The sequence below is a fragment of the Crassostrea angulata genome, chromosome 2 (genome assembly GCF_025612915.1).
Source record: "Crassostrea angulata isolate pt1a10 chromosome 2, ASM2561291v2, whole genome shotgun sequence".
Classification (NCBI taxonomy): Eukaryota; Metazoa; Mollusca; class Bivalvia; order Ostreida; family Ostreidae; genus Magallana; species Magallana angulata.
The window spans coordinates 54,704,740-54,730,487 of NC_069112.1; the positions used below are offsets into that span (position 1 = coordinate 54,704,740).

Genomic DNA, 25,748 nt, shown 5'->3' on the forward strand with positions numbered 1-25,748 from the left:
TTGTTATCACACGGGCGTTTTCGTGTAACATTTTAAAAAACCATTATCGTTTTTAAAAAATCCGGTCTTGAAACATAATCACGTTTCAAAATCTATTATTTAGTTATTGTTTCAAACATTTATTATAGAGTTGTAAAAGGAATTTGGTTAGACGTGAAGAATTTATAACATTATCTTGATTTTTTTTTAATGTTATAAGCGGGATTCTTTTTCAATGATATATGGAGCACCTTATCAACGACATAAACCTTCGATGTTGTAAAACACAATCGGATTAATCTCGACTTAAAATCTCCGAAGTGAAAGAAAATTGTTCACAACATGAGTGAAGACCAGCTCATGGTAGGTGTAATTCTTTAAACCTTTTTATTTTAGATGCAGGTGAAGATTTTTTCCAAGAAATCAGTGGACAACAGTGTGATCAAAATATTAAAATTAATTTAAATGTCTTGTTCTCCCGCGCTTTCAATTATTTAGAAATTCCAATTCTGAACAATTCCCCTAAATATTTATGCATTTTCCTGCTGAGAAAAGACCATTATAATGAAATAACAGTGTTCCCTTTTTTAACATGCACATTAATTGCATATAATAATTATTTGATAATTTGATGGATTGTTATTTTATTTATTCCCTTATTCCATGACTGTGTTATTGAATGGGAGAAAAAAAATCTTACTGCATAAGTGTTTAGTATGTTAGCAAGTGAGCCGAGCGCTGGCATTTAATCGGGCTCAGGTCTGACCCACAGTTCCTTCCCCTACAGAATAAGGAGTAACATTATGGAAGAAACAAGGACAGGATATTTGAACCAGTGCCGTCATCTTCACAACATTAGGAGGGCTCATCCCACTGGTCAATGAACCCTGTAGTCGATTAGTCTTAAAAAAAATTCACTCAAATTTAAGTCAAGGGTCCCACACAACATGTTGTGCCTAATACTGCCCCCTCCCTCCCCTAAATCTCTGTGTAATGTTTGTTGTACAGTGGATCGAATTGTTTCACAAATCTGCTTTGTTTCATTTTTAATAAGGTGAAGAGTCAAGATACATGTGCAATTTAGAATGCTGTCAGTGAACACATAATGCAGCCAATTTAAATTAGATAGGGACTTTTTTACAAACCTTCTTGGATGTCGATTAAATATGAATGATTATTAAGTTGATCACACAACAAATGTGATGATCGAGGTTTATGTTGAGTTAACCATTGCTAATAAGTAACTTTTGGCCTCTTGTAACAGTTACATTATTCTTTTATGTATTGTCAATTTATGCTATTTGTCACTTCGAGTTGGATCTTTACATTTACCAAGTAAGATTGGAAACTTTTCCCAATATGCTCAATGGTCGTGGCCATTTTTAAACTAATCTCCTTGTGAAAAGATAAAGTGAGATACTGTAGATTCCTAATTAAACGCAAGGAATTAATATCCGCGTAAAATTGTGAGAAGCATCTGTCACAGATTTTAAAATCTCGCCATTATTTTCTGAGAGTTGAAAACTAAGAAATAAGGAGAAAAGTTCTACGTTCACGATTTTATATTCTCGTGATTTGATACAAACCAGCATGGTAGCGGAATTGAGTACCGGTACTTGCGTAATATAAGGAATGTACTGCAATGTTAAAGCATAGATATTTAGATTTGTTCTATACTAAATGATAATTTATGGCAGCTATATTAGCTCTGACATATATAAAAAAAAAATTAAGGTAGATCTGATGGGTAATTTGTTGACCGCTCAGCCTCCTAAAGGACCATTTTTAGACTATTTTAATTTCCTTAAGAAGAAGAGCTATGTATAAAAAAAATTTAGAAAAACATTTAAACTTTAAAGTTAACATTTATGGAGTTTTTCTTTACTAAAATACAAGTTTTGATCTTTACAAAGGTTTCGCATCATACCGCGAGAATATAAAATTGCGAACACCAAATTTTTATCATAATTGCAAATACTTTAAATTCCTAATAAAATGCGAGGAAATAATATCCGCATAAAATCGTGCGAAGCATCCTTCACGGATTTCAAAATCTCGCCATTATTTTCTGAGAGTTGAAAACTATAAGAAATAACTTGAAGGAGAAAAGTTCAGCGTTCGCGATTTTATATTCTCGCGATTTGATACAAACCAGCGGGATCGCCGAATTAAGTACTCGCATAATATAAGGAATTTACAGTTGTTTACATCTGTCAAAACAATAAAAGCAGCCAAGATTTTAAAATCCGCAAGTTGTGCTTCTCGCAAATTTGCGCTGATATTAGTTCTTCGTATTTAATTAGGTTAATCTGGTTGACCACCCAGCCTCCTTAAGGTGGAATTGCATTGGAAGTGGGTTTTGATGGTGAAAATTAAATTTTGATGTTTTAAATTGATCTTTAAAAACCAGTATATAATAAGAATTTTTAAAATTATTGCGCAACAACACTTGGGTTTATTTAAAGGGTTAAGAAACATAAGAAATGGATGCTTAAAAAAATTTTAACTACATGTTTTATCCCTAAAATAAGCTCTCTACTCCCAAAAAGAATATCAAATACAAGTTTGGTTAATATGATGATGAAAATTTGAAATAAAATTTGGGGGGGGGGGGGGGGGCTTTCATTTTGAAAAAAAAATGCCTTTAATTTAAATGCCTTTTAAGGTTATTTTCAGAATGTCCTACATCATTCATGAAATTTATTTTTGTGTGAAAAAAATCATTTTATACGTATAAATGGCTGCAAATGTGATTAACAGCAGAGAAAATGAATGAAACTCAGTGGAATTCACTGAGGGGAGGACTTTTATTGTCCCGCGGAATTTAACGACGCTGGGATTGAATGTATATAACAGACGCACTCGGCTAGGAATTCTGGGGGTCTCGGCAATGCATTAGTTTGATTAGCTGTCCTGATTTCTGAATCCAATCAAAACAGGGCTGACTGTGGTCACTGGTTTAAAACAAACAAAAATAAGGATTGATGTAACTTTTTTTTTTTCATTCTCCCCCTCCTCCTCCGACGATGACATTATCATACCTACCGTTCCTTCTGAGTCAGGTTGGATTCTGAGTCAGGGAGACTTTCCTCCGACGATGACATTATCATACCTACCGTTCCTTCTGAGTCAGGGAGACTTTTCGATTTCAACGTGCTTTTGAGTGACGGGTTGGAACTCATGCCATAAAAAAAAGGCAGATAACGGAAACTAATGGCTGTGCCTATTAAACCAGTGAATTTCATTAAGGAATTTTTTATTAACTGATGAGTTTTGTGTACTTTAGATTTTCGGTGCATATTTTTTTAAAGTGATTAACGTTGTTGTGGTGCAGAGTTTTTCGGTTTCGGATGTACAAAAAGACAGATAACAAAAACTATCACGGTATTAGGATTGTACCTAAAATCAGTTAATTTCAGGGATCGACTTTTATTAATTTTGTGTACTTCTGATTTGGGGATTTTTGGTGCATTACTTTTCAATTAAGTGATTACGGTTGTGGGCTCTATATTGTGAGGGATGGCGCAATTTGTAAACTCATTAGGTGGTGATGTAACTATTTGTTGGAGTTAAGGATGAATGTTAACTTCAAGGGGTTCAATTTTGTGAAAACTGAATGAATCACAATGTAAAAAAATATATAGATTAATCATACTTTGCCATCGAAGCTGATTAACTCTTGGAATTCAAAATGAGGTTCACGAAGTCATGAAGAATTTTGCTCTATTCGATGCTGCAGTGAATCTGTAGATCTATTGCAGAGAATTAAGATAGTGAAATATTAATGATATCTTTCTTGATGAATTGTGTCACCAGATTTATGGGCTTTATTGGCTTGAAATGATTTGATTTCTTGTTGAATGTGTACCTTTGAATTAATCCATTTTGCTTTGTTGAAGTGGATTTTGATAGTGTTGAAATCTTCATTGTAAATTACGAGGATATAAACATCATTTGATCAACACCAACAAAACATTGGAATTTAATTAACAAAAAAATGATGTGATTGATTGACAACAAAAGAGAATAAATATTGGAATTAAAAAGTGATGTGATCATTTCAAAGAAAAATAAGTGCAAATCACACACAAAAATATCAACTATTAGTTGGAACTCCATCAATATATACCACCAAAACCCAACCCCCCTCCCAAAATTAATCCTTGCATGGCTCGGAGCAAGAGGATGAAGGGATTATCTACAGAGGATCTGATCCCGGGATATCCCACCAAGGGATATATCCTTCACGGTAAGGACGTCGTTTTGTTAGCTATATTTGGAAACAGTTTTCTATTTTTAAACTTAAGGTCTTGATGATGGGTTCTTGAAATGATGTTGTTTTGTTATGTATTTTTAGTATCAGAGTCTGTTTTGCTCACAGACTTTTTTATGTCATTAGACTTATTAGCTTGTCTGCTGTGTTAGGTACAGTGAGTGGACATTTTATAAATAAATGTATGTGTGCAGTCACAGAGAGAGAGAGAGAGAGAGAGAGAGGAGGAGAGAGAGAGAGGAGGTAATTTATGAATAAATGCAACTTTAATTTTCACATAGAGAATTGGAATATAGAAAAAAATGGGAGGAGGGATTGAATGATGGATTCCGAAATAAATCATATTATTTATAATTCTGAGACAGTTCGAAGATGTCATATTAGACTCAGTTGTTTTAGGTTCACTAAGTGGCCATTGATATGATTAAGGTACCTCACTACACCGTGAAATATTTTCTCAAATCAGCAGAAAATTACTTGATTATGATAGATATCATAATGCATAAGAAGTATTTTTAGTCCAAAAGGCAAAAAATGTGCAATTTTGGATGAAAAATTACATTTTCGAAAATTTAATTCAGTAAACATGAACAAAAGCTCCAGGCGGATTCAAACTCATGATCTGCGGTTTAGAAGCCCAATACTTTAACCACTGAGCTAAATCGATATACAACCAAATGGAACAATATAAACAGCTGAACAATATATTCAAATCACCATCTTGTGATATTGTGTCTTAAAAAGTGAGGTACCTTTAACCCTATTGTCATTCTGCTCATAATCTTATTTCATATCAATTAATTTTAAGTCACCAGCACAATGAACAGATGAAATCAAATTTTCCATTGTGTACAAATAAGGATAATTGCTATTCTTTATGTGATTAGTAACTCCCCTGACAGTGCAAAACTAGTCACTCAGACCTGAGTATGCAACAATCCGATGCTTCCAATTTTTGGATGTATATTTTTCACATCCTCCTAATATTCATTAGCCTTTCCATCAAATTAAACTAATAGTTCAGTAATCAGAGATATAAAGATTGAATATCATAGGGATCTTTTTGTTAGTCTGACCCTTAATGGGAGAACATCAGCAATTTGAGAATTGGTGATACACTATTGCATTAATGCCTCATTATATTTTTTGGTGCCAGAGTAGTATGTTATTATTGATTGAAAAAAAACCCATACTACTAAGAGTAGGAATCGGTGTCATCGATTGCTGATTTCATTAAAAATGAGGCAAAATGTTGTATCACCTTATTTTCATAAGATCATTTTCAATTTATATTTCAAAGTAAAACATACATTGTTTGAAAGAGAATGAATTAAATTTTTGATTTATGTGCATATTTTAAAATTTATGTGTTGGTAAAAGTGTGTTTTGAAACGACACTCAGGTAGACTCAGTCTCTTTGTGATAACAATTGTTACAGCTCCATTGATTTATAATTTAATTATAAAATAACGCTACATGAATTAATGAAAAATCTAGATCAGAGGTGTGTCAGAAGCAGGGGATTAAGGTCAGATGACACGTTCCTCAATTTCATATAAAAAAATTTCCATTTTTACTGCGACTTTTTACATAAAAAACTAACAAATTTTTCTCAAATGGTAGAATTTAAGTGCTCACAGAAAGGGATGGAGGGCCAGATTATTGGCATTAAAACTCTTTATTTTGTGGAGATACAAATTAGATGCTTGAGCAAAGTGTCGTCTGACCATAAAAATTAGGTTATTGTTTGCAGTGGTTTTATTATTTCACCTCACTCTCCTCTTACATTGTATGATAAAGAGAGATATATAACTATTGTTGCAGAAGACGGCAATTTGTTGTCAAAATATTAATCCCTAACAAGGTATTGTGCAGCGGGTGTACTTTTAAATAAGAATCACTGAGGTGTCATGTGTTTTTACCTGATTGGATTCATTTAATTTCCTTAAGTGGGTTAGTTACGTAAATGGGTTAGGCCAGCTGTATCAATGGAGTTCAATGCATGGCATGCACAATAAGTGTTAAAAGTTTGACTTATGGGTGTCTGATCACGATAGCTTGTTTTTGTGTACTGGGTACTCAACATTTGCAATTAGGAGAAAACCATTGGGCACTCACAAAAATGAACTCAAAAGAGACGACATTTGGTATGTATATATGTATTGGTGAAAATATATTGTTTAAACATTTTCTTGCAGCATTTTTTTAAACTACTGCATGTTGAACATGTAGGTTTTTTCTCTCTCGAAAGGCTTAGTTAAAGCAATGACGTTTTATGTTCATGACAACTTTAATCCAATTAAATTGGATTATATTTAGTATGTTAAACGGTATGTTTTATTTTGGATTTTTTTGAAAGAGAGGGGGTGGTTTGTTTTACTGAAAGCTGTAAAAAGGAAATTAAAGAACCATCATAAGATTGAAATAAATTGTTAGGATATGCTTCTTTTTTTTTTTTTTCGAATTGATCATAACATTTTTATGACCTAAATATATATTGTAATTAGTTTCAATAAGTCTAAGAATCATTATTTTATCAATATCAGTGCACCCAAAAAATTGTATGATGGAAAAGTCAATGCATTTATACTATGATGAATAACATTAATATAATGATGACAGAGTTTACATGACATTATAATGGTTTTTATTCTTGGTTGAATTGCAAACCCCAGAACTTTTTACACTATCTCTAAAATTGATGCATATCTACCTTCAGATTTTGATACTGTAGATTCCTTATTTTACGCAGTATTTAATTCCACGATTCAACGGTTTTCCATCAAATCGCAAGAACTTAAAATCGCAAAAGTCAAAATTTTAACATAGTTTCATGTAGTTTACATATGTTTGAAAATTAAAAGCAAGAATTTAAAATTCGTGAGATGGGCTTCTTGCGATTTTACGCGGATGTTAATTCCTCGCGTTTAATTAGGAATTTACAGAATCTAAGGTACATTGTACAGGACAGGGATACAATTGCAATTTCTTACTAAGTAAATGATGTTGTTTTAAAGTCACAACTCAATTGACAGAGTCCTATATTCCTTTTCATTAACAGTTTTCTCTTGGTTGAGGTTTTTAACTCTTTCCAAGCTGCTAATTTTAAACTTCATTGTCAATAATTACTGAAGATTCGTTATCAAATGCAAGAAATAAATATCCGCGTAAAATCGTGAGAAGCACAACTTGCGAATTTTGAAATCTCACTATTATTTTGGACACATATAAACTACATGAAACGATGATAACAATTCGGGATTTGCGATTTTATGTTCTCGCAATTTGATGGAAAACGGTTGAATTGTAGAATTAAGTACTCACGAAAAATATGGAATCTATAGTACTTGGAATGATAAATACCTTTATATTGATTTATAATGTTTGATTGAATATATGGATTAGGCTCTGCAGATTGATAGGAAATGATAGCCATATCCTAATCTGGTTTTTTTTTGTGGGGAGCATCTACCTTGTAATTAAGATAATTAGCTGCTGGTTAGAAGGAGAATTATTTTGTTTTCTCTGATCAGCCCAAAAAATCTCCATGGTACAATTAATTCTAGCTTGGTTGAGATACATTGACTGTGGTCCCCCTGTGGTCTTCAAAGAGAGGCCCACAATGGGGGATGGCATGACTCGGCAACATTGTACCGTACAAGCTGAAAATTTACATCTGTTACAATGGAGACCTTTAAGGCTAGAATTTGTCATCTCCCACTCACTGTGTTGCCAGTACTAAAAGGGGGGTGGGGTTGGGGGTTGGTACAAGTACCTTAAGTTTGCATTTCTGCATTATGCTAATAAACCAAAATTTAATTCCCCATCCCATGTAATACGCACTTCTCTCACTTTTACACAATCTCATAACATAAAACATGATCTTTAAAACATATTCCAATGTTGCTTTTTATTTTGGACTTGTCAATTTGTAACATTTGATTTTGTGTTCATTGTGTAGGAAATACCATTATATATCTAGTAATTTCCGCGATGATCTAATTTTTGCTTCTTTTGCCATCTCTTTCAAATCGCAAAATATTGAATGCGCAGAAATTATATTCTCATGCATTATTTTCTACAAGAAACTTTTAAAGTCGCTAAATTTGACTGACACAAATTAAAAATGCTACATATTTTCCACATTTGCGATAATTTGGTGACATGCAAAAAGAACTGGATATATGGTATGAATTGAATTTATAAGGTATAAGAACAATAATGATCTTGCATCTTTGTACATTTAGTTCATTGCATCAAAGTTTGTTTTAACTGTAAATTTTAATATTTAAAGCATTGTTAAGGATGCTGGGTTTTTTCATACATATGCACTGGACATGTTGAATTGACTATTGTTTATGTATAATACCCATGAATTAACTATTAATATGAGGTTTGTAATGAAATAATATAAGATTTTTGAAAAGAACTTCGTTAAAGAGTGTTTCCCATTTTCTTAATTACAAGGCTTGATTTGGATGGAGAACAAACAAGTAACTTGTTGAATATAAAGTCATACACCCATTACTAATCATGGAAGTTTCTATAATGCACACTTTTAATTACGACCATTCATTGACTGTTACTTGGATACAAATGCAGTAGGCCTTTGGCTGGCTCAGCTAGGATTATTGAGTTAAATGACAGTATGGGTGCCATTATAGAAGTCTTTCAGTACAGAAGTTCCATGATTTAAAGTACATTTTTCTCAAATCTCAGAGCTTTCCTTTGGAGCACTTTCGGGATTCTGGAACTAATTTTAGAGGAAATCGCAGAGCCAATGTTACAGCAGTTTATTTAGAATCTTCTTTAAAAGGATAGGAAAGCTGTCATATTAATTATAATGCAGGATGCATGGACTGAATTCAGCGAGCTGGTGTCTTTCTAAGTCAGGAAAAGAATTCTCTAAACAATTATTAAGATTTTTATTGCATTAATTCTGAATCATGCAATAAAAAGAATGAAGTTCAGAATAAAATCGAAGAAAATCTTTTTTAGATTTTTTACAAATTTGCAAAGCATTAATACTTAGTTTAACTTGATACCTATAACTAAACCATTAGAATATAGTTACATGTAGTAAAAGTCAGTAGACTTGGTGTTATATTTGTGAACAATGGTTAAACTATTGTCAGTTGTTTGAATTTGTGACCTATTTTTTTTATTAAGCATGGTCAGTTTAAACTTTATTAAATTTGTGACCTACTTCATATGAGCATGCTCATTGATTGGTCAATAAAGAGTTGGACACAGTCTGAAACAAGTCTGGCCTGGTATAGGAAGGTACTCTCACTGACAAGTGCCCCATCCAATTATTGGCGGATCATTGGTCCCAGAGGATGGGGGAGAAATCCATCACTAATTAGACACAGGCAGAGGGAGACTGGTCTTTATTAGCTGTAAATAGAGAAGATCTATTCGAGTAAATTGATTTGCGAGGAAGTTTACCCACTCTTCAGTCATGGAGGAGTAAAAGCATGTTGAAGCATTCGGTTTCTTGCGTAGAGCTAGGTTGTCACATCGGTGAAGGAGGAGGCAGAAAATCTGATGTAAGAAGAGACTTTCGTCTGTCAAGTAGAGAAAAAAGGTTCATCAAAGGTATGTTATGCATATATTTTTAATTCAATATGTATACAGTTACTGTATACCCATATTTTTGCAGGAAACAACATTTCACTTACTTAGTGAAGCTGAGGTTGATTAATTAAGCCTCTTTCAGTAGTTGAGAGCTAGGTCATTAATCTCTTAAACTTAAAATGTCATGAGGGTTTAGAATTTGATGCAGATGTACAATAGTTTGTAATAATCATTCATCTCAAAAGCACTTCTGATATCTGGCAAAAAAAAAATTCTGACCATTAAGTGGTTATACTGTATATCCAGTAATTTTCGCAATGATCCAATTTTCACAACCTCTCTTTAATTGCAAATAATTAAATATGCAGAAATTATATCCTGTATCATTTTCCATATGAAACTTTTTAAATCATGAAAAATGACTGACGCAAATGAAAAATGTTACAGATTTTCCCCATTTTTGCAAATTTTGTGACACGCAAAAAAAAAACCCGGATATACAGTATGTAATTTAAGGACACATTATGTTAAGACTGAAATTTTGTATGGTTGCAGAGTTATACAAATTTGGTACAGATGCACTGATTCTTGTGTTGCAGGTCATACAAGTGACGACTCCTGTCACAGTGAAAATGGTGCAGCTCACACTCGCTGGTCAATAGGATCTTCTTTCTCCAGGGAGTTACCCCAGAACTTGTCCACTGTGTCCTCAGTGGTTAGTTCTGACATTGATCGCTGGCTGTCCTCAGAAGTCCTCGCTCCTCTTGCCTCCAGAGAAGATTCCAAATTGACTGACGAAATAAGACGCAGCAAAAGCTTTTGCTTAGGGGAATTCCAAAATTTGTCTTTTGAAAGTGAAAGTAGACCTGTTTCATGTGAGTTTGTGATTGGGCAAGATAAAAGAGAAGAAGATTCTTTGAATAGTGAAGAAAGTGAAAGTAGACCTGTTTCATGTGAGTTTGTGATTGGGCAAGATACAAGAGAAGAAGATTCTTTGAATAGTGAAGAAGGTCTCCTTGATGTTAGCAAAGAAGGGGTTACAGAATTTTCTGAAAATAAAAATACAACTGAAGAGGATTCTGGGGAATTCTCTGAGGAAGTTTTCAACTCTGGGAGAGAACAGAGAGAGCAAAAAATTCAATCTGCTCGTCGTGAAGAAACACAGAGTGATGAATTATCACAATCCTCTGAATCTCAAATTCAAGAAAACTCACAAGTAGATCTTCAGGACAAGTTATCTGACCTTATTGATAAGAATGAGCCAGCTGCTAAACTAGAACCAGATGAAAAACAAAAATCGAACACTATAGAGCCAGATGAAAAGCATGAACCAGAAAAGCAAGATGCAGATAAAGAAATAGAGCCTGAAATCAAAGAAGCAGACATAACTCAAGGCCCAAACAAGCTAAAACAAGATGAAAATCACGAACTAAGCAAGCAAGAAGAACTAGATCCAGACAAGCTAGAATCAAAGAAAACACTAGAACCAGAAAAATCAGAGCCATATAAAAATCAAGAGCAATCCAAGGAAAAGTTTGAAATAGAAAAACCAGAATCTTATGAAGAGCTAGAACCAAACATATTAAAACCAGAGAAAAAACAAAACGTAAACAAATCAAACTCAGTTGATAATCAGGAACTTGACAAGACAGAGTCAAACAAACTAAAACAAGGTAAGCAGGAATCAGGGGATGATCAAAAGCTCCATACATCTGTACCAGAAGAAAAATTAAATCAAGAACAAAACAGTGAAGAAACGGACAATCTCTCACCAAAGAGAAGACAAGAATTCAAAAAATTAGAAGCAGGTGGAACACAATTTCATTATCAGATAGAACTATACAAGCTAGAACCAAGGGAAAAGCAAGAACGAGATAATTTGCAAAAACTGGACAAGTTGGAACCAGAGCAAATACAAGGATCATGTAAGTTTGAACCAGATGAAAAGGAAGAACCAACGGAAGAGCAAAAACAAAGAAATGTACATTCAGATGAGCTAGAACTAAATGGAAAGCAGGACTCTGAAAAGTTAGAGGTTGAGGTCGTCAAGCATAAACGAGAAAGAAAGCAGGAACCAGACAAGTTGAAACCAGGTGAAGATCAAGAAACTAACATTTTACAATCGAATAAAAATCTACCACTTTACACCAAAGAATCCGTTTACTGTGAAAAACTAGATTCAAGAAACTGTTCAAAGGATTCTGAATCATTAGAATGTCTATTATTCCAACATCAAACCCAGAGGGAAGCAAGTGATAAAGATGGAGTTTCTGTTAACACTAAAACTGAAGAAGAACACAATGCTGTTACATGTAATAGCGTACAAAGTACCGATACATGTATTGCAGACAAAAATGTAAAAGACAATGATAGCTTAGATAAAGAGAAAGAAAGTGTCTTTTGCAAAGATAGAAGGAAAGAAAACCTTTATAGAAAAGATAAACTGGAAGAAGACAATGTTATCATAGATAAAAGAATAGAAGAAAGAAATAGCATAGACAAAAGAGAAGAAGAAAGTTTTAGCAAAGATAAAGTCGAAAAAGATGTTTTTGGCATAGATAAAGGTGAGGAAGATAATGAAAAGATTTTAAGAGAAGAAAATGAAAATGCTAATATAGATACAGAGAAAGAAATTCTTGATAACATAGATAAATTGGAAGATAGATTAAGCAGACATTGGGTGGAAGAAGAAGAAAAAAGTGAAAAAGATAATGAAAGTTTTGAAAAATTAGAAGAGACTGAAATTCCAGATGGTGTTTGTCCTCAGCGTGAAATTTATTTAAACTGTGCTCCCCATTATCTAGAAGGGGGCTCAACTGTATGTAGTTCTGGGAATGAAGAGTTGACATCAACATTAAATGAGGAGAAGGAGTGTCTTCCTCTAATAAGACCTAAAAATTCTCAGTCAGAGCAGTCAAACCAAGGAACTCAAAATACATATCAGGGCTCTTTTCCTAGTGATCCTCTTCATGTGAATCAAAGGAGTCAGCAGGAGTTTTCTGTACCAAGTGAAAAACAAATTGATTCAGCAACAGTACTGAAAGGATCAGAACCCAAACAAACATTTGGAGTAAGTGCACAAGATGACAGACACAAAATTGTTCCTATGAAAGAAGAAGAGGAGCAAATTTTTGAGAGTAAAAGGAAATTAAATAATGAAACTACTGATGTTAAAACAAAGTCCAATTCAGAAGAAAACAATCAGAAGAAAGGCTTAGAAGCTCAAGAACATTCAGTCATGGAAGACAACATTAACTACAGTCCTCCATCTGAAGCAGTTCATAAGAGCAAGGAAGGTATTGTGAAAGAACAGAACCCTGTCCATTCTAATTCTTCCTTTCCTTTTCAAAATGAACAGAGATCTGTTGCGCAGAACAAAATCGAGAATGTGGATTTTTTGGCTGATAACAACATTGCAAATGCAAAGTGTGGTGACATGGAAGAGAGTGAAAATGCTCCCATTTCAAAAAAGCGACATATGATTCAGCATTCGTCAAATTTCAATGTAGGAAATGAAGAGGTGGAAGGTACGGAAAATGTACCAGCAAAGGAAACAGCCAGCAGTGAAAGAAATGAAATTAAAAAACAACAATCCTTGGATGATGGACTCAAAATGGAAAGCAGGTCAAGAAAACAGAGTTTACCAGATTCTATGATAAGAAGTCAAGGGAAGAAGTCCAAACAGTTTAAAAGAATGAACTCTGATTCTGCAGTGATGTATGAAAAGTCGAGATATTCCTTGGGAATTTTACTGGAAGAGATTAATGACCTAGTGAGAAGGACATCCAGTTTTGAGTGCAGTGATTTGGACATCAGATACAAACCTACTACAGATAAAAGTAGCCATAGAAAGATACAGCAAAGTGAGGGGAAAGGAAATCCTGGTGGAAAGGCACCCCAAACCTCTGGGGATGAGAATTTGCTTCAACTTGTGGAAATGTATGGTGATAAGCAAGGAAAGAAGTCTGTTGATGGTAGTGGTGGTGCTGCAGCTGTTAGTAAGGTAGAATATACAGCTAACAGTCCTGATGGAGTTTTTTATGATAATGAGAACAGTGAGCCAAGAGAAGCAGAGGCACAGAAAAGCATCATTGATAATTTGGATAATGTGATTGGTGTGTCGGATAGTTTAAATGAATTTGCAAAACACACTGATGGGAAAAATAACAGTGAAATGAAAAGGAAAGCTTTTTGCAAAAAGAAATCCGTAGGTGAAAACAGCATCCAGAGGTATGATGATAAAAAAGGGAAGAATTCAGTGAACGAAGGTGGTTCAGACAATACACATAGGCCTTCAGATGGCAGTAGTAGTAACCGTGTAGCAGTTAGTCAACTTAATCTGCTTAAAGATGGGTCTTCAGACAGCAGCAAGGTTCTTGAGATGAAGCCACCCAGTGTAGCTTCCAAAAAAGAACAGAGGAGAAGGTTTCCACTGAGGATGTTAAGAAGGAAGTCCAGTGTGACAAGCTTGTCCATGTTAGATGTGGATGAGATGGCAGATTCCTCAACCACTGGAACAGATGTGGTGCCAGCAAGTACAATGACACAAGATAGTCAGAGGAGAAGGAAGTGTAGTGTTGTTGGATATAATGACATGGGACAAGGTTCAGGACTTTTATTTCAAGGAGGGGAGAGGGGAACTGAAAGGGCAGCATTTAGAGGTGATGCAACATACCGAAAATCTTCAGGGACAAGTTTTGGTAGAAATGGAGATGGATGCACTGCTGCCCAAAGCAGGAGGAAATCCCACCAGAGAAATTTATCTGGGAATTTTCCATCTTTTGATACTAGTAGTGCCCCCAAAACAAATGGGACTTTCTCGGATCTAAAAGGGTCATCTTTAATAGGCAGGAACCCATCCCTTGACAACAGATGCCTAAAGGGAGATTCAATTTCACATTTGGACAGAAGAGCATCATCCCAGTTTGAACCATCCAATTTCAAACAGTCCACTCAAAGAGAAACATCTGACACCAGGAAAAGTGTTTCTGCCAAAGATTATCATAGAAATGATGGTGATGGGAGCAGGGAAGCATTAAGTTTGAGTAACAGACATGGCGGAAACTCACAAGACAGGAGATCCTCAACATATTCACAGGAGCATTCAAAAGTAATTGATGGTGAGAAAAAGCAATTTCCACTTATGAAGAAGAATGCATCATCATCATCATCATACTGTCGGGAGCTTTCAAGTGCAACTGATGGTGGTAGAAAAGGACAGTTTCCCCATAGCAAGACAATATCAGCTGAGGGATATTCAGCTTTTAACAAGGTGGGGGCTAGAGGGGAAATGGGCAATGAAAAGAACAGGCTAACACAATACAACCAGAAACTGAAAGGTATTGCTGCATTTTTTCGATGCATGCTAAATAAAATCTTCTTGTTTTCTAAATATTGTATTTTTTTAATCACTTTTCTTTTTTTCTTTCATTTGTTCTAGAGGTTTACTCTCTCTCTCTCTCTCTCTCTCTCTCTCTCTGTTTCTTTGTCTTTCTACCGTAGATTCCAAATTAAACATGAGGAATTAATATCCGCATTAAATTGGGAGTATCGCATCTTGCTGATTCGAAAATCTCCCTTTTATTTTTCAGACAGATGTAAACTGTATGAACTTACGATACATAATCTGGCGTTCGCGATTTATATTCTCATGATTTGATGCAAAACCGTTGAATCCCGGCATTAAGTTAATTCGCGTAAAATAAGGAATCTACAGTATTCTTGACTTTACCTTTTGCCATGTCTTATGAATAATATATATTTATTTATAAGATAAAAAATGAAAGTTCACAGGTGAATGTCAATGCTTGGTCAGATACAGATAGATATGTTTATGCAAGGTCATCTACATGTGTTTCTTATGGTCTGGGGAAAAAATATTTTCTTGTCACGATAGTCTAGTACATAGTCTTAATTAACAACACTGATTCTTTTTACTGTAAATTCCTTATTTTACATGAGTACTTAACTCCGCGATTCCACTGTTCTGTATCAAATCGTGAGAATATACAATCGCGATCACCAATGTTCTGCAATAATTTACTACAGTTCAAAACTGTGTGAAAAATAAAGCAAGATTCTAAAATCCGCAAGGGTTGCCTTTTGCGATTTTACGCGGAAATTAATTCCTCGCGTTCAATAGGAATCTACAGTATTTCATCACTACTGTTTAGAATGTCTAATGATTCTGATGTGCTGTAGATTCCTTATTAAATGATTGGAATTCATGTCTATGTAAAATTGATTTTATTTTTCAGACACATGTAAACTAAATGAAACTATGATAAAAATTAAATTCCTATGTGGAATTAAGTACTCGCGTAAAATAAGGAATCTACAGTATTTGAGAGAAAGAGAGAGAAGATTGATTAAAGATACATATAAATTAGTTGAAACTAGAGACACAACACACTAGTTCCGATACACGAAGTAAAAAGTAGGTTCATATATATAAAACTAAAAAAAATAGCAAATTTGGTATATGTAATACCTTTGATTTTTGTGTTTAATATCCTAGTATTATATGTATTGTTTACAATTATTTATAATAACCTTGTAATATTTGATATTAATATTATCACTGTTCATATATATTATAACATTTTCACCTAATGAACATCCTTGACATTATTTAAAGAATGTATAAAGGCAACCATTGCATGAGTTCTTTATATAAAACAAACCCCCAGGCACATAATGCTTTTTAAAAAAACCTACCATTTTTGCACTTTTTTTTATATCAATACCAACAGTATTTAAAAAGGCCATTGACTTAAAAAGTTGTCATGGCAACAAGGGAAAAAAGGACTAAAGATGCCAAAAAAACAAAACCTACTCCATTTTTTTTTTGATAAGACTGACAGAATTGGGGCATAATGGACCATTAATTGAATTGAGGGGGATATTTACCAATGTTTAATGGATGCTTGTTTCGATAACTACCAAATACAGTTCCGTAATCAAGAACGATTGGACGGAGTTTTTTTTTTTCTCCTGTCTTGTTTGTGAAGCTCTTCAATGAGGAGGGATTTCTTATAAGAATGGTAATGAATTCCTGCTACTGTAGTTTCTGCATACATTTGTGGAGGGGAGAGGACCAAAAGTTATTATTTTCTTGTTTCTACAGGGAAAATCGTTTTTGCAAAATGGATTCTTGATTGAGTGATGTTGTCCTGTTTTTAGATTAACTAGTGCTTTAAGGTGACATATAATGGATACACCACTTAACTTTCCAGCTTGAGCTTTGATCTCTTTGAAAGAACTTCGTTCTTTATATTTTCTGGAAATCTAGTGCTATATTCCCAGATGTGGAAGCAATATTTTGTATATGGATTTCTTTAGTTTATTTTAAAACAATGCTGTCACACAAGAAACTACAATTTAGGAATTATTTAACGCTTGTTTCTGTGAAACCTGATATCAGTGTCAAACATTTGATGGATCTTGGTTGTGGTGCGTGAATTTCGTCAGTTTGTTGTAAAACATGCTGTCTCGTGAGAAATTGAGATTAGATGGACTCAGATTTAGAGGTGAGGTCAAGAAGGGCATTATTGATTAAGGTACAGCTTTCTCTGACAAGGGAGATAACTTAAGCTCAGATGAATTGCATTTAAAACTTCCATTACAGAACAGGGTTCGACACTAACCTTAGTCCGTTAGTCACAGATTTTAATTCGGACTAACAAAATTTCTCTCGAGTCAGTCCAATCGGAGTCAGTCCAATCGGACTAATAAAAAATTGTGTTAATTAACTGATAATTGATTGTAGACATTTTACTTGAAAACCATGACTTTTTTTTTAGTATCAGGCATGATGCTATAGTAACCAAAGGAAAACAACAGAAGTATGCAGAATGTTATAGGTGACTTGATTATTTCCTTGCCCTACAGGGAAGTCCGGGAAAATTAGGGTGTATATTACGCACCCCTTTTTTACCAATTAAAAAGTGCATATTTTATTAGGCAATCTGTTTTTGATGGGCAAGTAAAATTGTCTGCAGACTAGTTAGAGTAAAAAGGCACAAGTCAGGCTGGTCTAATTGCATAAAAAAGTTAGACAGTGTCGCACCCTGTAGAATTATGAAGATAAAATGTTTAAATTTTAAGATTGTTATAATAATCACTGTGTTTCAAAATTGTGTATATTTCAAATGTACATATAATTTACATTTTCTTCCAAAAAGTTATCATACAAATTTAAAACTTAATGAAGTTTACAAAGAGTGTGGTATCAATAAAGGGAAAATTTATGTATGATTTAACTTCTGTTGTTGATAATGCTTCAGAAAAAAGAGCAAGTATGAATAATACATTAAAGAACTCATTTGGGACTTCATTCATTAGAGGAATCAGATGAGAGCATGATTTATTTGATTTATAGTGAAGAAGGAGTTGAAAACAAATAGAGCAGTGCATTGTTGGGGGGGGGGGGGGGGTAAAAAAAAATTAAAAGAAAAAAATTATACAATTTAAACTGTTAATCATTAATATATTCCCAAATATTTACTTAGTAATTAGTGATGTATGCATGATAGTTTAGAGTAATAGTTTGTAATCTACAGTATATCTATTAGTCCACAACAAAATCAATGACCCCCACCCCAAAAAAGAAGGTGGCAAGGTGGAATGGCCTTTAAACATTCAAAAGGGAAAAAAGAGTGAAGACATTCCACCACAAAAATCTCTTTAATGTGTTTTATGAATGATGTTGTAGATTGAGTTGATAGACTACTGTACTTTTGATATAATCATTATTGATTACTCCATAGTAAGCGTAGGCAACGGATATCAATTATAAGTTTGTGTCCTTTGATGTCATTGAGTGGAACATCAGAGTAACTCTAGCTGAAGTCATAAGGGAGTCAATAAACTTGTCACCCAATACTCTAATCAAATTATTGTTTAATGGATAAATATTGTGCTTGTTAGACTACAGCCCTTGTGAAGGCATTGCATTAAATTCATATCAGATTCATCAGACATTTCACCAGTTCATTATAAACTTGCCGAGCTCGGAGACAAAAAATTTGGGTTAGTGTGTGACATTCGACTAATTAAATGGGGCCGGGTTGTGGCGACGTAATTTTTTTAGTTGTTGACTGCGCGTCACCATGACAAGAAACAGTGACATATTGCCATTTAGGCGTGATGTATGGGCATATCATGTGACATGTGACGGGAATTTCCTCTGATGTATCGCATGTCCGCGACGTCCCGACTCTAAAACTCTTGGGGGACCCTGTCTAGTGCATGGTCACCTTGACTCCGGCAACTGTTGTCTTTATTATCGTTATCCGTCAACCCCGACCCGAGACCTTTATCCCGAAATGTTTTTATCCAGCAATCAATTTTTGGGGCCCTGTTTTCCCATAGCATTACACCAGTGTTAGAGTGAATAATGAATTATGATTGAGTCTAGTAGAGAGAGAAAGAAGGAGAGAGAGATGGGGAAATCCCATTGGAATTTGTATATGTATTGTAATTTCTGCAGGGCATGCAATATTACATGACTTTTGTTGATAAAGAGCTCAGAGTCTATTGTTTCGGATAAATCATCCGATGTACTGGATGGGTTTTTTTGTATTTTATCTCTCTCTTCACAATATATAATGGAGTGATGGATGAAATTACTGCCTTTGTTCTGTGTAATATTATTGTCATTAGGCTGATGGGGAGACCTTTCTGTGCCCACATTATTTTTTTTTTTGGAGTAGGCAGAAGAGTGACACAAATATGAAGAAAAACTCTGCATGGCCATGAATCCGAAGAATTAGTTGTGTATCTTCATTCCATCGTTGTAAATCCTGGATAATTTCGGATGTAATGCTCAAAAATAGGAGACTGATAATTCTGGATAATCTTTGCAGCAATTGTAAAAAAAAATTCTGGGGTTTTTTTTTTGGAAGACATTTATTTTCAGAAAATCGTCTCTGATACTGTTAAATGTTTTTGTTTCTAATAAGAAACTCTGGATGATTTTGAAGAACAAATTCAATAACATGGATAATTTTGGATGACAAATGTTGTGTTGTGGAAAACCATGGATTTATAAAGAGAACGAGGCTCCTGTTTCAAAATTACGAAATCTGATGAATGCTGAACAGTAATTTGTAGCTGTACTGTAATTTGCTTTGGATAATTGGGGAAAAAAGGATTCTCAGCATCCAGCTAATCTATCTGCATTGCAACCGAAAAAATAAAAATGTCTGGAGAAAGCAATTAGCAACCTCATTTGAAGACTGGTACTGTGACCAAAAGGGAAGTTCAGGTGCCATCAGCATTATTGACGTGTAAATTCAAGGCGAGGGAGTCTGATTATTTAGCCTTCATATCTAATTACAATAACTTTAGTACATAAGAGAGAAGGAAGAAAGAAGATTTATGCAACTGTCTTAATTGTTTGTAAAAATTTGAGAGTATCAGGATACATCATACCTATTGCCAACTTTAATTGTGTCTCAAATAATTTTTCTTTAATAATTGATAAAAGTATACAGATGTAGATTTCAGTACTTATTAAACTTTGAATATTTTTATGGGTAAAAAAAAGTTTGAAAGACTTGTTCATTACTATTTAGTGAAATATTTTTTGTGGTTAACTATTTTTGGACAGGATATTAGGCATTGAAAAAAAAATTTGGTTTAATGTTACCAATTTTAAAGGACTGACTCATTCTCAGAGTAGAATGCAATGAAACTTAATACGGTACAGTGTGCCGAACAATAACAGGAAGATTTATTGAAAAATAATCAAGAGACAGACCAGCTCCCTGTGGAATGCCAGTAATTAGCTGTTATGTGAAAGGAGAGCATTTAACACAATGAAAAATTTATGAACAATTTGTACAATCATTGCTTATCCCTCCACTGGGAATGCCAGATCTTCAATATTTCATCAGGATTTCGGGGCTTTGGCTTTAGTTATTATAGAATATCAATGTGCGGATCTGCAAAACGGTGAAAGAATCTCGCAGGGTTTTTTGGAAGGTGATCACTTTTTTTATCATAATCATTATTTCATCTAAATTAGAATAACAGTCTCTTGTGTGTTTTGGGCTTCAACAAAGCAAGTATATTATTGCCAGACATTGTTATTTCGATATTTATTTAATAGAGAACTGTGGACGAATTGCATAATAAGCTTTTAGAAAACTGAATTTGCTAAACACTCGAAATTCTCTGGAATTATTTAGCTCAGAGTTAGGAGTCTGAGAGACTAGTTGAGAATCTGAAAACTCTTGTGACTATCTTGTGCATGGTGTGTTGAAAAATTGGTGCCTGCGGATGGAATCAAATCTCGGTATGGAGAAATTTATTATTTGCCATTCGTATCAGGAAGTCAGTGTAACATTAAGCCGTCAGTGATTTACCACAAAATATCACAGCCAAGAAAAAGGAAAACTGTTGAAGACTTCTGTTTTATCACTTTGCAGTGTTTCAGAATCTAGATATTGTGGCACCTTCTCATCAGTTAGAGATCTGTTATAGACTAAAACTAAAGGAAAATATTTCTAGAACTTCTGTGCTGTCATCCTACCATTTGTCTTGACTTCATAGCATTGTGAACTGCTGCTGCATCATTTCGTTATCTAGTGATCAGCAGAACTAGATTTTATACAGAGGTGATAGAGGGACACTTTAAGAACTTCTAGTTTCTTGTTATAATCTAGAGACCAAGAGAACTTACCTGATTGTCTAAAAAAAAAAACAGAAAAGAAACAATATAATGAAGGAAACCACCAACCACAGTATGAATGACCTTGACTTTGGAGATGCCTTGAACCTTGAACTCCAAAAGCTGCAGAAACAGAGAAGGTCATCGTCCCTTGAGGACCGAAGGTCGTCGTACTCGCAGAGAACCACCTCTACCATTACGTCGTTCGACGCCGGGAAATCCTCGTCGGTGCTCGCTCTGTCTGACCAGAAGACACTGAAAATTCCGCTCACACTGTCACACTGGGACTCGGTTGATCAAACATGCAAATTAGGTAAGGTCAGGAGGGGTCACTTGGGTCAGGCTAATGTCAAAGATCTATATTTTTGAGTGATTAAGAGATTTGAATGATGGATATTATTGTGTTATTAAAAAGTGTTTTGGTGTGTCAGTGGGATGAATGTTATGGACGATGTCTAATGATTATGCAAATGAAGAGACTTCATGGGCTTAAAACTGAGGATACTATAATTCATATTAGGTGAATTCACCTAGTCAACAAGATTGTTGGGGTCATGAAGGTCACGAAGGTCAGATAATTATGATTATGCTAGTTTTATGACTGACTGTCATTAAGGAGAAAAAAAATTGATAATCAGCAAATAATGATTTCTGTAAGATATATAAAAGAATCAATAAATTATCAAACATTCCTGATTGAACAGGGGATATTTCAATAAATATGTTAATTGAATAATAGCAGTGAAAATTATTATCCAATAAATTTGTTATTATTGAATAATTGCAGCAAAAATTATTATCCAATGAATATGTTATTATTGAATAATTATTTGTTGGTAAAAAGTGAATTGAACAAGCCCTTTATTTCTTGCTTGTCCTGTTTTTGATTTTCCAAGCCTTGTTGAAATTGCAATAAGAGTTATACAAACACACCAAGTATTCTTGACTGATAATAAATATATATTAAACTGTAAAAATAAAACACTCACTGAGAATTTATTTTCATAAAAATCTAATAATAATCATCAAATATTTACAAGTCTGATTTTATCACAAACATCATGCGAGTCACATATAGGTTTGTAAAGAGACATTTAAATTCTCTATCTGGTTAGGATAAGTAAAAGGGGGGAATGCAACATTCATATGTAGACATTTAAATCTCAAAGTGACTTGCGGGACAATTTAACACTAGTCTAAAGGAAATATTTACTAACAGGATCCTGCACGAGTAAATATTTATCTATATACCCATAGAGATATTGGTTCAATATGGGAATTCCAACGATGCAATCTCAAGCATAGCGGAATCGACGGAAAGCCCAAAAAAAATTCTTTTGAAGTGATGGATTCATTGTAGTAGTGAATTCCGTACTCGGAGAAATGGTATTTCCGGGTTTTTTGTTGCCTGCGGAGTTGTTTTTGTTCAGTGTTTTCCAGTAATGTAGATCTGTGGGTCTATTTGTGGCACTGTATTTATTTGTCGATCTGTGTGTGTGTATTCCGCCCCCAAACACATGTATAGAGAGAGTCGATTGAAAAGTCAGACGGATTCCGCTGTTCCCTCAAGTAAGTTTTTTTTTTAAAAAAGATGGAGGATTTGATTAAATCAATTTCTTATTTATTATTAAATATATGAACAAGACTGTTTAAATCAATGGGCCCTTTACATCAGTGACTGTGTGTTTTTTGCTAGGTTAACTTATAGATTTGTTAGCGCTTTAAAATTCATAGATTGGATGTTTGACTATATATGCACATTGTTTTATGGTGGTGTAAAGTGAATATTAAATTTTGAATGAGGCCTCATATTTGTATGGATAAATTATTATAAATGATAACAGATCTACCGATCTATTGGTTGTTTTTTGTTTTGTTAGCTGTTTCAAGTAGAGGGGGTGACTGACTTAAAATTAATTATTTTTTTTATTTCAATAATATCTTGGCAATTAATGTTTGGTATTTTATAGGCATTGTCAAATTTTACTGACTCTGAAACAAAATCATTAAAACGTTTCAGAGTGAACATCAATTCTTAATCTTATATTGTCTGAATTAAAAGCTACATGTATTAATTAAGGTAAAAAGCTCTCACAGCGGAATGTTTTAAATCTTTTCATTTGACACATTTGTAATGCGTACATATTGGGAATATTCTCTCTCTCTCTCTCTTTCTCTCTCTCTCAATTCTACACTCATACCAATATATGCTATAAACCATTTGGGTGTCATAATTTAGAATGAAGCTGCACCTTTTAATTTAAAAAAATGTGTATGCTGGTTCTACTTAGTTGTGGCTGATAGAGCTCCTATATAGAGTGGAAGGGTCTCAAGTTTGATTCCCTGGTCCAGCCATATATTTTTATTGTGAATATTGCACATTCCTCTTTTCCTTCAACCCTAAAGACCCTCTTACCATCCAAACCCCTTTTACCACCCCCCCCCCCCCTCCCCCCCCCCCAAAAAAAAAAAACCTTGACCACCCCTCAATCCATCAGATTGGGCCGGGATCCACTTCCGAATCAGGGGTCTTCTCCTGCAACTTGGCCTGTTTCATACTTACTCTCAAATTCCCTTGATACAGTGTCTGCAGAGTTGTTAAATTTCTCTGCATGTAGATTTAAGTAATCAGGTGCCTTGACCGAGGACAATAAAAAAAACCTAGACCCAGCTTACTTCTGTTTGATAATAAAGAAGCTATTCCACCATTGCTAATTCACCCCCACCTGGGACCCAAGCACAGTATTTTATTTCTTTCATTATATTTCTTTTTTCCCATTTAATCCATCAAACATATTACATGTAATCGATATTTGAACACAACAACCCCCACCCCCCTTAATGAGTAACCATCCCAGAGGTAATTAATCTAAATGCATTATTATACCTGCTAATTATTTCAGGATCTTCAGGGTATGTTTTTTTGTTTGTTTTTTTTTTTATAAAAGATCTTTGAGTGAAGTTTTATATTTTAAAAATCAATCTACTCTTAGGAGTGAATGTTCTGATAACACAGAAACTAAGGAACATTTATAACTGTCTAGATATATACAATTTTAAAACTTAGACCACTCCAATATAATTTCTTGTTCGTCGAACATCCAATTAAAAAAAAAAATACGAGTAGGTGAGCGATTAAATAATAAAATTGTTTTTTTATTTTTAAGGTAAAAATTTTTTGGCTGTAATCATAAATAAAAAACTTTTGGCGGACAGTTATATTTTTTTTTACTTGTTTTTGATTTAAATATCAGAACTGTTTGTAAAACTATTTGAAATACAGAAAAATAGAGTTGAAATAGGATAGAAAACAGCACAGAATTTACTGGATGCCTGAAATTAATAATATTAATATTATTTGTACAGTTTTATTATAATACAAGCGTGCGTTGTCCGACGAACAAGAATTTATATTGGTGTGGCCTTACAATGAACATGATGAAAAGATCAAAAATAATTCATCCCCTGCGAACACAATAGTGAAAGTCAATATCTAGCTGTTACATGGTTGCATCATTGTCATTTTTATAATAAATGCAGTATATTATTATATATTTAAAGTTTGAATTGATTGGGTTTTGGGGGCTTTTTTTCTGAAAAATAATGATTTGTTGATTTCAGAAATAGATCATGAGTGAACTTAACAAAACTTTTCATCATAGTCAATCATTCAAGTTTCAATCTTGAAAAATTATACCTGTATTTGTTAATCTCTTACTGAACAAAGATACCATGTTTTAGAATCAAATGGAGATCTAACTAATTAAAAGTATCTTTTCGGCCTGAAATGGAAAACAGAAGTTTGAATTACGTACGTGTTTAAGTATTACACAGTTTGTAATGCGAGGACTTTATCTATGGAATAAAAGTGGATTCCAATTCCATTTCCTTTGCTTGTCAAAAGGAGATTTGTCATGGTGTGTAATTTTGAGTAACATGTTTTAGAGTTAACTCATGCCAGATGACAATTAATTAGCGAGGGTCGATCAGTCTGCTCTCCTAATTATCCCCAATTAGTCACTGTAATTGTTCTGAGTAATTATCATGAGTACTGCGCCTCGCTTTCATTAATTATCTTTTAGAATAAAAATACAGTTAGAAATTTATTCAATTCAGTCAGAAACTTTTGGCCGCTACCTCATGTTGCTTATGTCTCCATTATGACTATCTAGTTGACTGTCCACCAGTCTGTCAGTAAGACTAAGCAACATTGAGCTAAATTTCAGTCAGACACTTTTTGCCACT

At 34.0% G+C, this 25,748-nt stretch overlaps 1 protein-coding gene across 2 annotated transcripts in view; it reads left to right on the top strand.

Annotated features, from left to right (window-relative positions):
* Nucleotides 1–105: 105 nt before the first annotated feature.
* Nucleotides 106–25,748, top strand: part of LOC128171740 (uncharacterized) — a 43,749-nt gene continuing 18,106 nt past the window's right edge. The window contains exon 1 of one of the 2 annotated variants that reach the window (XM_052837505.1): nt 106–342. Coding sequence is in view for 1 of the 2 variants with exons in the window: in XM_052837504.1 (XP_052693464.1) it covers nt 23,021–23,072 (52 nt within the window). In the remaining variant the exon portion in view is untranslated. Of the gene's footprint in view, nt 343–22,669; nt 23,073–25,748 lie in introns of those variants that run through there. The other variant, XM_052837504.1, reaches the window with a different exon arrangement.